Source organism: Chlorocebus sabaeus, chromosome 3 (assembly GCF_047675955.1).
Source record: "Chlorocebus sabaeus isolate Y175 chromosome 3, mChlSab1.0.hap1, whole genome shotgun sequence".
Lineage (NCBI taxonomy): Eukaryota > Metazoa > Chordata > Mammalia > Primates > Cercopithecidae > Chlorocebus > Chlorocebus sabaeus.
Genome location: NC_132906.1, coordinates 20,053,633 through 20,071,812, shown reverse-complemented (window position 1 = coordinate 20,071,812; position 18,180 = coordinate 20,053,633). Strand labels below are relative to the sequence as shown.

The following is an 18,180-nucleotide window of genomic DNA, read 5'->3' as shown; positions in this document are numbered from 1 at the left end:
AAACTGCCAAACTATTTCCCAAAGTGGACATACCATTTTGCATTTCTATCAGCAGTGAATGGAGGTTTGAGTTGCACTGCATCCCTGTCAGCACTTGGTATTGTTAGTTTCTCACCATTCTAGTGAGTGTAGTGATTTCTCATTATGATTGTAATTTGCATTTTCCCTAGCACCTAATGATGTTGAGCATTTTGTTTTATGTGTATCTTCTTTAATAAAACATCTTTCAGATCTTTTGCCCATTTTTAAATTGGGTTATTTATTTTCTTATTAATGAGTTTTGAGCATTCCTTTTGTTTGTTTGTTTTGAGACAAGGTCTTGCTCTGTTGCCCAAGCTGGAGTGTGGTGACGCGATTTCAGCTCACTGTAGCCTCTGCCTCCCAGGCTCAAGCAGCACCCAACTCAGACTACTGAGTAACTGAGACCACAGGCATATGCCACCACATCTGGCTGATTTTTGTATTTTTTTGTAGAGATGGAGTTTCGCCATGTTGCCCAGGGTGGTCTCAAACTCCTGAACTCTGAGTGTTCTTTAGTGTAGATACAAGTTCAGTGTCAGAGATATACTTTCCAGTTTATCTTATTTTGATAAAGGGCAAATCTTCTATGTTTTCTTCTAGAAATTTTGTAGTTCTATATTTTGCATTTAGATTTATGTTCCGTTTTGAGTTAATTTTTTGTATGGTGTAAGGTATGGACTGAGGCTCTTTATTTTAATTGCATAAGGATATTCAATTGTTCCAGCACCAGCACCATTTGCTGAAAAGACTCCTGTCCTTCCTCTTTTGCACTGCCTTTAGACCTCTGTTGAAAATCAGCTGCCCACATGAGTGGGTCTATTTCTGGATTTTCTATTGTGTTCCACTGGTCTGTGTGTCTATCCCTTTACTAATACCGTGCTCTTTTGATTGCTTTATAGCTTTATATTTTATAGTGAGTCTTGGTTGACTCAGGTAGTATCGATTCTTCCACTTTGTTCTTCATTCTCAAAATTGTTTTAGTTAGAAAGTAATATTTTAAAACACAATTCAGGTCACATTGTCCTTAGGATAAAGTTTAGAAATTTTATCTTGGCTTAAAAGATCCAGCATGATTTGTCCATTACATATCTCTCCGACTTCTTTCAGGTAACTTGAATGCACAAAATTATTCCCAAGTTTCTGCTGCACCCCTTCCCCCAACCCCCAAATTCGTTCTCATCTGTCAGGTCTCAGTTTAAATGTCACTTCCTCAGAAGGTCTTGTTCCAATCTAAATTAGGTGCCCTTGTCATACTCTCTCATAACACTTCCTATTTCGGGACGGGAAGAGCATGTTTATGTTTCCATGTGTATTTTAATTTTTCGCAAAATATCTCAGGCCTACAAAAGTGTAAAGAAAAATACATTGAACATCTTTGCACCCACTACCCATATTGGTAAGTCATTACCAATCGTTATCAGTCATTACCAGTATGGTCAGAGACTCCTGGGTTCTCCTCCCATTCACTTTTGACAAACCAGAGGTAATCTCTGTTCTGAATGTGAGTTCAGTACTTATCATTCACAAAATAATATATAGCTGGGACTACAGGCACCCGCCACCACGCCTGGCTAATTTTTTGTATTTTTAGTAGAGACGGGGTTTCACCGTGTTAGCCAGGATGGTCTCCATCTCCTGACCTCATGATCCGCCCGCCTCGGCCTCCCAAAGTGCTGGGATTACAGGCATGAGCCTCCACGCCCAGCCTGCTTTTTTTATGTTTTTAATCTTTGATTGAATAGTATCGTATTGTATTTATTCTTATGTAACTTGGTCTATTTTTTTCACCATCATGTTTGTGAGATTTGATGCTAAAGAAAAAAAGCATTCATGACATTTGTTACAAAATGGGAAGGTAGGCTTTATGCAGGGCCGTCTTGATAGGTATAGGGATGACTGCAAAGAAGTTTTGTAGTAAGGGAGAGAGATGGGGCTCAACTCTGAATATAACAAGGAAAAGTGGAAATAAGTGAAGGAGCAGAGTGGGGGTCAGTGGATGGAAAATTACTGAGAGAAAACATCTGGGGTAAGGGGGCATTCTGGCTGAAGAAACTTAACAGGATTCTTGCTGAGAGCAGCCCAGAGTGATCTGACATCATCTGGGGGATGGTGGAGAATGGGGAACCCAAATCAGATATCAAGGGTTAGGCATTCTGGTTAAACTGACTTAGCAGGATTCTTGTTAACGTTGGACAATGCAGAGATGAACACAGAGGCCCCAGAGTTGGGAACTAGTTGGGAAGAAGATTCAGAAGAGCCTGACTATAGTTCAGTCAAGGAGAGACTCTTTGTCATCATCCATACTGATAATTCTACTTTTATTTTCACTGCTTCGCATACAACAATTTATTCATCTATTATTTGTCAGTGCAAATTTAGGTTCTTTCCAGGTTTTTGCTATGACAGATAATGGTGCTGTGAATAGCCTTGCACCTGTGTGCTTGTGTCTATGTTGAGTCTGTAGGGAGCATATTTAGGAGCAGAATTACCAAAGGTGTTCCAGTAGCATAAAGGGGGTCCTGGTGCATCCCATCCTAATCTACTCTTGTAAGGGTCAAACTTTTTATTGTGGTTTCACATTACCTTTTTCTGACTTCTAGTACATTTGAGCATCCTTTTATATGTTGTCATTTACTCTTCCAAGAATTGCCTATTTATTTAGCTGTTTTTCTCTTCGTTGCTAGGAGTTTTATTTCCCTTCTTTTGTTTAAGTAATGTTACTAAAATATTTCAAACATACATAAAGTGCTTAGGACAGTGTCTGGCATGGGGGAAGAATTTTATAAATGTGGACTGTAAAAAAAGAGAGAAAGAATGAAAATCCCTAGGAGCATGGTGAAGGAAGATCCCAGGGTGACAGCCAAGCACAGGTCTAACGTTAGAACAGATGACATTTCAGGAGAGATGTCTCTTAGAAAGTGAAATTGATAAGCCCAGTATATTTGAACATATTTAGAGATTTTAACAATTAGGGAACCTTGGGAATAAATTTGTACTAAATAAAACTAAACAAAACGTGATGCTCATTAGCTCCAATAAAAGCAAAACGTTATACAGGAAAAAGTAATGATAATATAAGACATAGCAAAGCTGTGGTTAGCATTTAGATAATTATAATAATATAAGCACTGGATGGTAATCCAAGCAAAATTATATGAATGTTTGGGGGGATGGGAAAATGGGGAGTGGGGGCTTGGGGAATGAAAAAGAGTTAAGCTCTCTTCTTGCTTGGGAGGAAGGCAAGAGATAATGCCTGAAGCTAAAATATCAAGAGGGCACCATAATGATGAAGGTGAATACCACAGAAATAGCTTAAAAAGTTGAAAGTGTCTCTGGGGGCAGGAAATGGTGGGGCGGGTGGCGGGGTGGCGGGGTGGGGGGGAGTAGGGGGTAAAGCGGACTGTTTTTTCTTTAAGCCTTTTTGATACTTAATTCTATGTGCATGTAGATCTCTGATGAAAATTCAAGCTAGAATAATTTTGTAAAGTAAATCAAATCCAACCATCTAATTAGTCTGGAACTAATGTATATCAGCCTTCTATAAAGAAATCAGCTGTAAGGTCTACTCTCCTGGTGGCTTTCACAATAATGAGGTAGCTTTTATTTAATGCAGATGGGGAGAAGTTTATTGCTTTCTTCCAACTGTTTTTCTTCTAGCTAAATGTTAGCTTTTTTAAAACCACAGGTCTGAGCTCTTTAAACACAAAATAATGATTCTTGATTGAAATCAGTATTTTTTTTTAACTTTGGGTAAAATCAAAAATTTGGTATCAGCACAGTTTGGGGACACACATCACTCTTTTTATCTGTGAACACGGAAGTGTATTAAACCCAGTGATTAATAGGTATACATCAAATTACATTTCAAGGAGTGAGTTTTTAAATAGCATTTCACCTTCCCTCTGAAAATTGTCTTGGTTGTTTTGCCTGACAGTTTTTAATAGCTCCTTCTAACCTTGGCACTGTGCATGTAAACTGTCCTCACTGTTCATGGGAGCTATGTGATAAACACTGCTGCAATGACTTCCCTTTAATGGTTGGTGAACTAATCCCTAAATACAATTTATACCTATCTTTGAAATCCACCTGGATTATAAATGTAATGGAAATTTACTGAGCCTCCATCCTCACTCCAGTGTTAAAATGTTTAAAATGGATGGATGAGGAGTTGGCCAAGTTTGGAGGGAAACCTGGCCACAGTTTTCACTTCCTTAATTCAGTCAAGTATTCTGTTCAAGAATATTTTTGTAAATATTCTTTTCTTCTGAGCTGACTTATTTTCAAATCAGTAAACATCAGTTTTTATTATTTTTAAAGTGCTTACTACTACCACCACTACCACCACCTTTACTATTTCCCTGAAGTGCTTTGTAGCCACAATTACCCTTCTCTGATATATGAAAATAGTTTTTAATACCAGGAGTAAAATTCTTGCTTTCTACTTCTTGAAATAGTAGACACAGTCATTATTGCATTTTCTCACCATGGAATTAATTAGCAAAGTAAAAGAAAAGAAAGATGTGGGAGAAAAGATATTTTAAAATAAGTTGGCTTACTTTGCTTTCACAGGGAATCTAAAAGTGCTGATGGCAGTAGCTCAACTTAATACTATTCCTTATTTGTAAAAGTGCCTCTAAGTGGCAAGCCAAAATGTGAGTGAGTGAGTTAGTGAGGCAGCTCCACTCATCTCTGTAGCTTCAATAACTGGTCACTCTTGGCAAAGAACCCTGAGCTATAAATAATTCAACCTACTTTAGCTAGGTTCAAGCAGCAGGAATTGTCAGAAATGATATATGATATAAAACTATCCAAGATTGACCTTATATCACAGGCAGAATTTCCATTGCAGACTGTGTGTGGCTTACGATAAGCATATTCGTTTTGTACAGATGGCCACTTGAAGACAGCTAATCCAGCTGGGTGGTCAAATTATTACAATAACCCTATTTTCTTACCCATTCCTCTCCTTGGACATTGCTTTTTCTTCCTGCTGAGCTGTTTGTCTCTTGGGACAACCCATTGCCTACCTCTGCAGCTCATACCTGGCCTCAGGGCTGTGATTCCCACTCTGGAATCCTTTCCAAGTCCCCAGAGGCCCACAATGGTTTCATAAAAAGGAACTTTCCTCATTTTACTGTGAACGCCTCAAAGTCAGAGACCACATCTCTTTTCTGTATCCCCACTGCTTCATAGGATGTCTGGCGCAAAATATGCTCAAACACATTTGTTAAATAAATAAGAGATATGTTGAGTTTTTCAGCTGGCCTATTTAAAAGCCTTCAACTGCATGCATGAATAAAAATGTCAAGTTTCTTGTTTTTTGTAAACTACATTTGATAAATTTGAATTTGAATTTATCCAGGACATCCTGGATACTTCATTCCAACCAGAAATTGTAATAAAAGATGGATGGATGGATGGATAGATAAATATATCATTCTAATCAGAAATTGTTGTCCAAGATCAGATAGATAGAGAAATAGATAGACAAAAATCTTTAAAAGCATGAGTTTTGTGTAGGGGCGTTTTTTTAAGAGAACTTGGTGGCCAAGATTTTATAAAATGGAATATTTTACAAATAGCTATTTCCCTAGGGCCAACTCACACATAGAAGTTGTATGGAGTGGTGGCCAGAGCATAGATTTTAGTACTAAAAAGGCCTGGGTTTGAAAGGCATTGCCATCACTCGTGTGCAGTGGTGGCCAGAGCATAGATTTTAGTGCTAAAAAGGCCTGGGTTTGAAAACCGTCTCCATCACTCTCCAGCTATATCACCCCAAATAAATCATATTATTACATTACCTCTATAAGCCTCAGTTTCCTCATCTCTCAGACAGGAATCTTAGTCTTTGTTGTTGTCAGTATCAAAAGCACTCTCTGTAAAGACTAAGCAGTGTTTCTGACACACCATGGTGGCAGCTAATGGTTTTGAGGATGACGGTTACTCAGGGTTGTGAAATAGAAATCAATGAAGCCCAGGAGTTTGCTGGAAAACCAGCACTAAGGTATCCAAATGACATCACATAAGTATAACAATTATAGAATTAGTTGAGGGCTCTGGACCCCTTATCTCTTTATCTTCCCCCAGTTTTCCATATTCTTTACTATCCGGAATCGTGACAGCTAATCATAATCCCAAAAGACACGATCTCCACGCCATAACCCCAAATGTTGAAATTTCCAAACAAAGATAAATATTCCTAAAGTCTAAAATTCTGACACAATCCCAAAGGATGAAAATCTCAAATATAATTCTGGAAAAAATAATTTTAAAATTACTTAAAAGATATTTATTTACATTTTTAAAAGGAGATTTATTTGAGAAACATAAAAACAGCAGAACAGGCCAGGGGTGGTGGCGCACTCCTGTAATTCCTGCACTTTGGGAGGTCAAGGCAGGCAGATCACTTGGGGTCAGGAGTTCGAGACTAGCCTTGCCAACATGGTGAAACCCTGTCTCTACTAAAAATACAAAAATTAGTTGGACTTGGTGGCGGATGCCTGTAATCCCAGCTACCTGGGAGGCTGAGGCAGGAGAATCACTTGAACCTGGGAAGAGGAGGTTGCAGTGAGCTGAGATCGCACCACTGCACTCCAGCCTGGGCAACAAGAGTGAGACTCTGTCTCCAAAAAACAAACAGAGACGAACAAAAACAGCAGAACACTTCACAAACCACTTTGCACAATAAACTAGGTAATAATAACATATACTTTTTGCAAGCGTAAACACGCAGGCATACTAATGACATCACATGAGTATAACAGTTATGAGCATGTGAGCCATGTTCATAAAGCAATTGGGCAAAAGGGAAATGTCATACATGCATATCAGTATGTTTGGCAGTTGAAGAAAAGACTGTCCCAGTTCTCAGAGAGAGACCAGTTCACCTTCTGTATTTGTCCCCTCTAGGCTCTTGGCTGATGGGTTGATGTCCACTGATATTGAGGGCAGATCTTCACCACCTGGTTCCCTCAGACTCACATACTAATCTCTTTTCCAGATTACAGATATAACCCAAAGAATGCTTTACCACGTGTCTAGGTATTCCATAACCAGTCCAACTGACACCTAAAATTACGTCCACAAATACACCCTTTGTCAACTTGGCACTTATAGGCGCCTCCATAAACCATACTTAATTTCCAAACAAGGACGGTAACAAAGTAGTAGCTCTGTCTAACATGATGCAATTATACTGTGATTGTGATTTTCAGAATTTTAGACTTTAGGGACTTTTATCTATCTTTTGGGATTCCAACATCAGAATAATGGCATTCAGGATTGTGTCTTTTGGGGATTATGATCCAAATCCCAGAGTCCTCACCCCACTGCCCCATCCTCACCTCACCTTCCCCTGTCTTGCAGGGCCCTAATAATGACAGATGCTGTGTGATGGGCAACCCCTGTCGGTGCTTTGCATTTACTGATTTCATCTAAGATAATGCTTATGATGCTCAGATGCTGTGGTCCTCTGAGGTCGTTACCCCCATTTCACAGTGGGGTTGTTATCCCCATTTTATAAATGAAGAAAGCAGGCCTCAGAGAGGTCAGTAACTTGACCAGCATAACACAGCTCGGACAGGAGCAGAACTTCCTACCAGGTCTAGTTAGAGAGTACGCAGATTCCACCATATTTTACTGCATGATTGTTGCTTCCTAAGAAGGAAAAACAGTTCAGATGATGAAATATTTTCAAAAAAACTGTAAGTGTGAAAACATTGACTCATCTTGGGAAGCTATCAAAGACAATGAAAATAACTTAGGTTATTTTCTGACAGTGAAGAATCACAGCCCAATATGCTTCCCTGGGGGAAGCATATTTCTCAGAGTCTAGCCGTGAGGGTTGACCCAGTACCTTGTCGAGTAGATCCCAGAGTTCTACCCTTGGCTACAGATAACTCGATTCCACTTTTAGCAGCATTTTGGTATCGTGCAGTAATTTAATCCTTGGCTCATGTCATGACTTGTTTGTAGATGTTACTCCTCCACAAACATCTGGTTATATAGAAGTCACTGATCTTCAATCAAAGAAACTCCGATATATCCCTATTCCCAGGTAATCCAGTTCACCTTTGTTCTTAGCTTAGTATGTCACTAAAAAATGAGTAATTTCTTGCTAAGTACTATGAATAAATGTGTACTTTTTGCTTCTTTAAATAGCAAGCTCTTTTTTTTCCAGTTACAGTTGGTTTCTGTCTTGCTGTTCTTCTGCATGTTTTCCTGGCATTTTTATTTTCATTTTGTAAAAATATTCCAGTGTTACATAGGTGTAAGTCAAACAGCCTGCAAGCCTTTGTTCTCTGTTGTTTGATCTGTTCTAATAAGTTTTTCCGTATCTGAAATAGCATTTTTAGTATTACAAAAATTATACTTATTAACTTTATGTATTTGTTTTCTGAAGTAAATGTGTTCAAAATATCAAAAGAATTTAAATAGATTTCTTTAATATTGTTTTGATATATGTTATTATGCATCTGCAGTCAGGAAGGTTATACAATAGCGAAAGGATCCAAAGCTTTAGAATAGGACTCGTTACTGTTCGCCTCCTTCATTATTGTCCTACAGTGGAAGCAAAGCATTTAAACTAGGTAAACTGAGGATATAAAAACAGAAACAATAAAGCTTGATCTCTCCCTTGAAGCACACAGGTGTCGTCACCTGGAGCCCGTCCCTTTCTGGGTGCATCCATGCCTTATTTCCCTTTTCCAACCTAAGCTTGCATCTGCTTTGGTCTACTTAGCCTAGGTTCCTCTTTTTTCCTTTCTTTGCCCTCCGCACCAAAGCCTTCTTCCTCTAATCTTTCTACTCTATTTTGACCTAGATTTACAATCACTTCCCACTGTATGATGTACTCCTCACACTGCCACCAAGCCCTCACAACACAGTGGTTGAAGCCTTGGCTAGAAGCTCTAGCAGAGTAGCCTGGAGGGCCTGCAGAGGAAGACCAGGGACCCAGAATCTCTCAGTTACCCAAAATGTCACCAGGCTTCCTTTCTTCCCCCTTCTCCAACCCCTGAAAGAAAATAGCTCGGCATTATAGCACAAATAACTCAGAAACACAGCTTCATTTCTTAGGACACTTTAATCAGATTCAAAAAATATGAAAACAAAATCATTATTCAAAGAAATAGATTTACTTCTTCCAACATATATGACTTCTTGGAACATCCTAATGTGTTGGTTTAATGGAAAATGACTTTTAATCATTTGAGGAAATCGCATATTCCATCTTAATTATATGCTCATTAAAATATACTACTAACTCAAGTAACAAAAGCAAATAACATATTTTTAACATATCTAAAGCATTGATAATTTTTTCCAGTATTTATAGTCATTTTTCTCTCACAAGTTTTTTATTTCAGTGTTTTTCTCTTTTAACTTTCTGTGTGAATCACATGTTATACCTGCCATGGAAAGAACATCTGGAAGAGCAGCTGTGTGCACAGCCCAGAGCCAGCTGCCCACAATAATTCATTCAGTTAGAGCTGCACTGTCCAACGGAAATATAATGAAAGCCATACATGTAATTGTATCTTTCTTAGTAGACACATTAAAATATTGTTTTAAGGTGAAATTAATTTTAATAATATCTTTTATTTAACCCAATATGTCCAAAATATTATTATTTTGACATGTAGTCAATAAAAATTTTTTTTAAAAAATTTATTTATTATTATTAAACTTCAAGTTGTAGGGTACATGTGCACAACGTGCAGGTTTGCTACATATGTATACTTGTGCCATGTTGGTTAACGAAATAGTTTACATTCCTTTTTTTTCCCTAAGTCTCTGAAATTCAGTATGTATTTTACACTTAAAGCACATCTCCATTTGGACTTGCCACATTTCAAGTGTCATATGATTTAGAGTCTGTTTCATTGTCAGTATGTCCTGAGTTTCTCTTGAGATTAACTACTGCTTTTTTTGGCCTATATATAAAATCCAAGGGAACAACCCATCTGGACTTCAGTTTTTTTGCTAGTTGCTTAGATTTAGCATTCTGCTAGATATCAGGAATTTTTCATTTGATAGCTAATTTCAAATAACAGAAAATACAATAAAGCTGTATGTAACTTCGGGGCCAAAATGAATATATCACTTTTGCTCTCACATATTTTTCTTCAAAGTTTTATATTATTTGCATTTGTAAAATAGTACTGCCAAGCTTTCATATTTGGCTGTTACAAATTTAGGCTGCACTCTACTGTAATTCTATGTGTTCATTTAAAACTTTGTTATTATTTATAAGGAAAACATTCTTTAAGTGAAGAAAAGAGTTTAGACCTAGTGTGCAAATTGTAGTAAATGTGTGATTTCTTCAGTAATTCTTTTTTTAAATAAATTAAAGAAATTACCTGTAAATGTAAAGTTTTGCCGTGAAGAGTTAAATAGTGGCAACTAGTAGGTACAGTGCTCAATAGAATCATACAGCTTGGGTGTTCTTGGCAGAATTTCAAACATCATAGTTACAAATAGATAAATTTTATTATTCTTGAATTTCTCCTGACTCCATCATCTGTAACTACTAAGTTTTTTCCTGCAGCAAGTATTTATTGATAGACTATCATGTATTATATCAAATGTTACCTTCTTTGAGCCCTTCTGGGAGTCCTGTAAAGTAGCTCGGAAACATATGGTCCCATCCCACTGTTGTTCTCCTCATATGAACATTTTCTGAGTCTTCCGTGTCCAAGAGTGGCCGCCCTTGTCACTCTGTGTTTAGTATCAACTAAGGCAGATTGAAAAAAGGTCAAATTAGTCTTGATTTATCTTTCAGAATATTATAAGAATTTACCTAATATATAATGGTTTTATGTTTTTCCAAAATCTGCAATGATAGCTTATTATGTTTTTCTTATCAGGCCATCTCTTTAGACTATTTATTTCATATAGAAAATATCAGATGCATTTTGCGAGCCATCACTAATAATTGGAATTTATAATCTGTTACCACTTTTGTATAAGAGCTATACTCATATAAAGGAGATATGCAGTTGACTCTTATAGACAAATTTGCATTCCTAGAAATTACTGTACATACATATATATACACACACATATACAAATGTCAGAAATATATAATAAAGGAAATATATGTGAAATATATAATAAACCTATACATTCCTTATTATAGATTTGTAACTTTCTAAGTCAGAAAAGGCAAAATATCACATACAAATGCAGTCGAAATGCATAAACAAGACATTGGTTTCAGCACTGACATTAGGCCTCTAAGGAGTGAGTCCAGTACTGCGGGCATGTGAGGTGTGAACTGGTATAGAGTTCCTTTCTTCCTGACAGTGGAAGTTAGTATCGTCCACAAATACAGGAAAATGCAGAGAACTAGTAAATTACTGTGCATTTTTCTCCTTAAAGATGGTTCTGTTGATATCTTGTCTTTTAATATGCTCATTATTAGAGTTCTTAGATCAGGCTGTTACAGCAGAATCCTATAGAGTGGGTAGCTTAAGTGACAAATATTTATTTTCAGTCTGGAGGCTGGGAAAGCCAAAATAAAGGGGCCAGCCAATTCAGTTCCTAGTGAAGGCTGTATTACAGAGGGCTAACTTCTTGCTGTATCCTAACATGAGTGGGGGGAAAGGAAACAGAGAGAGACCACACGCAAGTGCGAGCTTTCTGGTCTCTTCTCATAAGGGCCCTAATCCCATTCTATATTAGGGCCTCTACCCTCTTTACTTCATCTAAGCCTAATTACCTCCTGAAGTACCCACCTCCTAATACTATCATATTGGGGGTTAGGGCTTCAACATACGAATTTGGGGGATACAAGCATTTAGTCCATAGCAAATTCTTTATAGCAAGTTTAGAGAACCTAATCAGTTTAAACCAGCTTTGTTTCCTGGCCTACCAATTGGTTATATACTGTGATCACTTATAAAAAATCTTTCTTAAAATAGTCTTTCTGGTTTTTTTTTTATATTCATGATTATCCTGCCTCATGTTTGCTTACAAACCCTGGGCATGTTTGTTTAAGAACTTTTTCTCATAGCATATCCTCATAACCTTCCTGTGCAGTGACATAGGTAAGAGCAGGTGTAAAAGAATGAGTAGTGTGAGCATACTTTTTCAACAGTAAAGAACATTACAATGTGCAGTTTTATCCCTCCTGCTTTATTTTTATGGTCTGTTAGCGTCACTTGGATTCCTTTTTCCAGATCAGAATCTCTGTCGCCGTATACCACATGGCTGTCTACCATTTCCGACACAGATGCACTGCTAGCGGAGTGGGACAAAAGTGGGGTTGTTACTGTTGATATGGGAGGTCACATCAGGCTTTGGGAAACTGGACTTGAACGTCTGCAGCGATCTCTCATGGAATGGAGAAACATGATTGGACAAGATGACAGAAATATGCAGGTACCATTTGAATTCACCTTATCTCTTAGAGGTGCACATTCAAGTATAAATTTAGTTCCAGATGCCACAGTCATGAAAATTTCTGGGCCAGTGACTCAAAAATAGTTGCTTAAAGGACTGAAAGAATTTTTAGATTCAAAATAAAAAGACAAAGAAATTTCTGCATCTAAATGATGAAAAAGTAAAAATGTGCCTTTTTTTCTGTCAGTGCTTAAACATGCAGGTTACTGACATCACAACATATGAATACAATCAGCAGCTTTTATTTTTTTAACCTTAAGCAGTAACCAGTTTCCAGCAGCACCTTTGCATCTGTTCTCACTTTTACCATCTTCAGTGTCAGCATCTCTACATGCTACCTAGGAAACAGAAACATTTAGGAACTAGAATACAGCCGGTTATTACAAGACCAGAACCTCTAAACTGGAGAAGGTGAGCAAAAATATGCATCCAATAGAATGTTTTTTACCAACTTCCTTATTTCCAGGTAATGCAAATTTACTAGTCAACAATAAGTAGACCCAACCCTGCACTGGAGAAAAACATGGCAACAGGCCACCAAAGTGAAAGGAAACCTGACAACTCCAGAAATGACTCAGTTGTCATCTAATCTATCTAGTTCCTGTCTGGAACTAATTTGAAGAATGGGGAAGGCTATATACCCATATGTACTAAAGCATATAATAAAAGGATTTATTTACTATTCATTTATTTTAATCTTCAGAACAGAACCTCTCCTGTTTACATTACTTACTTATCCAACAAAAAGAAAAATAGGTTCCTACCAGTCAGGTTGTTCTGCAAAGAGCCTATCAGCAAAATAAGAAATTTCTACAGACTATTTCACTAATACCTGATTAACAATTCCTTTTTTATGTGATTATTTTTGTGATTTTCTTTAAATAGAAATAGATATATTCGTGAATGAATAACAATTCTCTTAGATTCTTAAAAGCTTGTAGGAACATTTTGAAAACCTCAAACCACAGTATAACTCAAATCTTTTTGAAGGGGTATAAATGTATTAATTTAATTAAGCTAAAACAAATGTGTGACTCTAAAATAAACATGTGATTAAGTAAGTGCCATGCACTGATTACAGCAATAGATTGAATGTTGGTTACTACTCATAACAATATTTAGAAAACCAATTAATTATGACCTGTTTCATTTATTATTCTAAACATTAGTTTCTTCTCTTTTCGAATTAAGCTCCTGTTCTCATTACAGTCATTGGTGCCTAATAGTAAATACTATTGTGTTTGAATTTCTATATTTTATACGTGGTAGAGATCAAAGGTCATGTTTTCCATCTGGTCAAGGTTAAGTTTATTTTTCACAATAGAACTTTACAAAGGACTTTTACTGATCATTTAGTAATTGTTCTTGACTGCTACAAAAATGAATTTGTATTTGTTTTTTAATCATATAGGCCTTCTCTTCCAGTTAGTTCTCTGGCTATATATACATCTTTGTACTCCTAGCTTGTAGCACAATGATTGGTGCAATAAGCAATTAATATGTTTGTTTATGCTCACACTCCTGTATACTAAAATGTGCTGGTAATTAAAACTATTTGATAACAAATGGAATTTTTCTTTTAAACTGTCACAAATTGTTTTTATGTAACAATAAATATTTATTGAATGAGTATATATAGTTATTAAGTTAGAAATGAACAGAATTATACTGTCTAACATCTCAAGAATAATCAGAATATTTAGCTGCATCACACAGTGCAATATCTGAACTTTCCCTAAACCAAACATTTTCCAGGACATGTGTAACTTTATGTCTCCAGTTTAAAGTTCAGCTATAAGCCGGGCATGATGGCACATGCCTGTAATCCCAGCTACTTGGGAGGCTGACGCACAAGAATTGCTTGAACCCAGGAGGCGGAGGTTGCAGGAGCTGAGATCGAGCCACTGCACCCCAACCTGGGCAACAAAACAAGACTCTGTCTCTAAAAAAAATAAAATAAAGCTCAGCTATTACAGAAATAAGACATATTTAGTAATAAAGTTATATAATTCAGAATTGAATGATAGTTTCATTTGGAAAATTTGAATAGATGTTATCTAACATTCTCCTTTGATCCCTAAGTTCTGTTGATCCATTTTGGTTGATATTAAAAATGCATACTTATATACATACGCAAACATGAGTCTGTATTCTTATGTTTAAACAGACAAGACTAATTGTCTTAATAATCTGTCATTGTTTTAATTTTTTGTCATATCTCTCCTCTTCCCTGCTTGGTAAATAATGAGACAGCTTATTTAATTGCTCTTATTTGGACCAGCTCATCTTATTACTTACAAGTAGTTTACACAACCAAACCTAAATAGAAGTCATTCCAGGGGCAACAGTAATAACAAGCAAATATTCGTCTTTTACAGTTCCCTTTCTGTTTGATCTTTCAAGCTATTCTTCATTTATATACTCTTTATTCAGCACAGATCTGCTCCTAACTTCAGAGCTTGGAAAATGCCTTTCACAGAAGTATTGAAAAAAGAGAATAGGTTCTCCATACCCTGCTTACTTATGACTTGCTGGCTGCAAGCAGCTTCCCCATCACTGACAGAGTAACCTGATCTCCATCTAGTGGCCAAATGGGCTTACTTTTTACATCATGGAAGTTAACAGGCCTGCTGGCATGAAAGGCTTATACACTCTTGTCTCGTATGGTTCCTGTTGAGCAAGATAGGCGCCTTTAGGTCAGCAGTGAGGACAGGGCAAATAACCTGCCATGCCATCCACCACGTAAGATCTCCATGCCTCCTGATTCCTCTGCGTCGTAGCAAAGGAACTGTCCATATTGAGATAAACAGTACATTAATAGTTACATGCTTTATCACTACTCTGTCTTTGCTACATTTCAGCCTTCCGGAGTTATTAGCTTTGCCATTGTTGATTTGAGTTTTTGTTTTTGTTTAATGAATTCGTTGGTATTTTTATTTGAGTACAGCTTACAAAAGAGTATTTTTTGAGCTCTGCGTATAAAAAATGTGTTCATTAATTTTACATGCTTTGATAGGAACATGTGTTTTTCCTATAACAACCATAACAACAAACCGAAAGGATTATTATAAATGTAGTTTTAAGAGCCCATTATTAAGAATCTATATTTATTACTTTTAGATTTCATATTTTCAGAAACGTAGGTTAATTATAATTCAAAATTCTTCTGGCTATATTTAAAGTATATTATTCATACTTTTACTTAGTTACATTTGTATTTCTTCCAAGAAGGCTGTTAAAGCTATACCACGGTTTTCCTCAGAAATCAAATCATCTTCTCTTGATGATTATTTCTGTGGGAGCAAAAAGGCTTAAAAGGTTATAGCTTTCAAATGTTATTTTCTAATTAGAAGAAATCACAAAGTGAATCTTCTGTGTATTGCTGGTAGGATCTCTCTGCCTTTGAATAGTACTTAAGGAAGTACTATTCAAACTATATTCTTTAACAATGGATGCAATCTTCTGAAATACAGTGTGAGACTGGAACTTTTTCATCATTGTAGTGGAGACATTGCCTGCTACACAGTAAGCACACACTCAACATTTGAAAATAAAAAGGAGTGAGGCATAGAAAGAAATACATGGAAAAGATAATTAATTTATGTTAAGCACCATTAGTCTATTCCCCCTTTTAGAGAGAATGTTCTAGGACTATGAATAAATGCAGTTTGATGTACTTAGGTAACTAAGCTTGGCCTTTTCTGTAATCTCTAGTCCAGCAGTTTTGATTTTTGAAGATCTCAGTAGAATATTAAGTTCTACTTTCAGTTTTAGAAACCACGGGATTATTTAACTGGCTGTCTGTTAGTAAATTTACAGGCTAGGTTATCTTCAGATCCTCTATGGGATTATGAAATCCTTTGTTCTTTTTAAGGAGCCTAGTTTACTCTTATACGTCATTCTTTACTTTGATCAATAACTCTGAAAAAATAGTCTGATTCAGTGGATCATTGTTACAGAACAATCCGTATTTTGTAGGATTGTTATATGTATGTATGTCCTTGGGAATCTTTCATGGCCCAGAAAGGCAATGCTTTTCTGAACTTTTATAATTTCCCACCATCCATGTCTCCTCGCCACGTGTCAGTAGAGCTGGCTTTCAGCAAGATGATCCAGCTGTTTCCCTATGTGGTAACACTTGGGCATTGCCTGTAATAATTTTTTTTATTGTTTACGCCTATTAGAGAAGTACCAGCCATGGAAATTCAGTTTGAATCTTTAAGATTTTCAGGAGTACCTAGTGAAAATGCCAGATCCCCTGAGAAGTGCAATACCCGGTGGCATGCTAGTAAACCAGTTCTCATGGAGACTGGGGGGTTGTTAACTTTGCCAATTTCCATGGTGCAAACACCCCCACCATGATTTCAAGCTATCAAGGGTTAACAGTCAGCTTGAAAAATTCCTAAATACTTAGCAATTATCTCTCATAGGCTGGTATAGTTTAGCTCTATCATGCCACTTGTTTTTTTAGGGCTTTATCATCTAACTCCCCAAGGAGAATTATAGCAGTCACCTAACAGCAAGGCTTTCAGAAATGAGGCAATGAGAAGGTGATAGGGACAGAGAGCAATGAGAAAAAAGGGAGAAAGGTACAGAGAACACAGATAAGATAGTATCATGTTAGCTCAGGAAATGTGGAAGCCTGCAGTTATCCCAGTCACAAATTGGCCATACTCTTCTTGAACCAGAAATTTGGTTTGAGTAAAGAATTGAAGAAAAATCTGCCCTGAAGTAGGATAACACTCCTGGGTTCATGCATATGGGCCTCCTTTCTTATACAGATGGTATTTCAGAGAGAAATTGCAAGTTGATTTTTACATTCCTCTAAAAGAAAAGCTTCCATTGGATCACAACATTATCAGTAATTGCTAAATACAATTAAAATTAAATCAGCAGTCACCTCCCTAAGGCAAGCAAATCAACAAGTTCATGATTTTAGGGAGGCCGTGAGGTTTCATTAACTTTTTATGCATCTCCAATAAGAATGATACTCCTATAAATTATGAAACTTACATTATAGAATGTTAAACTAATATTTAAAATAGAAATATTATCCTACTTTCCCTCTTTAGAAAAGGTCTAACCTTAAAAAATTCCTTTTCAAATCATCAGCAGGACTATTTCAACCTCCTTCTCTCAAGACAGGCCGTAGGATAATTATGTTACCATATCGCTAGTGCGTATTGTTCAGCAATATGATCAGCCAGTCAAGAGGTAATTTTAGCAATATTTATTTAAAGTATAAAGAAAAATTAATTCTGCAGTATACTGGCTATAAACTGGAATGTCAAATGTCAAATGCAATTAATAGGTGGACAGTCAGTGACTCTGGAACTGTTACAGTTCTGAGCTCATTAGGTATACACTTAAATGTAAGTGTATATACAATCACAATGGCTGTAGAAATAAAAGCTTCTTGCTATTATATTTATGATTTTATTCATAAGCAGTATGACTTACCATTTAAGAGCATGAAATTTGTAGTGTTCAAACCTAGATTAAAATCCTGGTTCAACTTTGTAGGTTGGCAAATTACTTATTCTTTCAAAGCCTCACTTTCTAATCATAATATAAAAATAATTGAACCTTAACAAAGTTGTTGTAAGAATGAAATACAGTAATGCCTGGTACAGAGTAAATACTCAGTAAACAATAAAAAATAGAAATTTAGAATTTAAGTTAATATTGGGCTACAGAATTCCTCAATGCTTTATGGAGACAAAGCCAAATTTAAATGAAACCGTATTACTCAAATAC

At 36.5% G+C, this 18,180-nt stretch overlaps 1 protein-coding gene across 2 annotated transcripts in view; it reads left to right on the top strand.

Moving 5' to 3' along the window:
• Positions 1–18,180, top strand: part of VWA8 (von Willebrand factor A domain containing 8) — a 381,976-nt gene that overhangs the window by 269,986 nt on the left and 93,810 nt on the right. For both annotated transcript variants that reach the window (XM_007960236.3, XM_073013736.1), the window contains 2 exons: positions 7,996–8,077; positions 12,201–12,402. In XM_007960236.3, the coding sequence (XP_007958427.3) occupies positions 7,996–8,077; positions 12,201–12,402 (284 nt within the window). The remainder of the gene's footprint in view (positions 1–7,995; positions 8,078–12,200; positions 12,403–18,180) is intronic.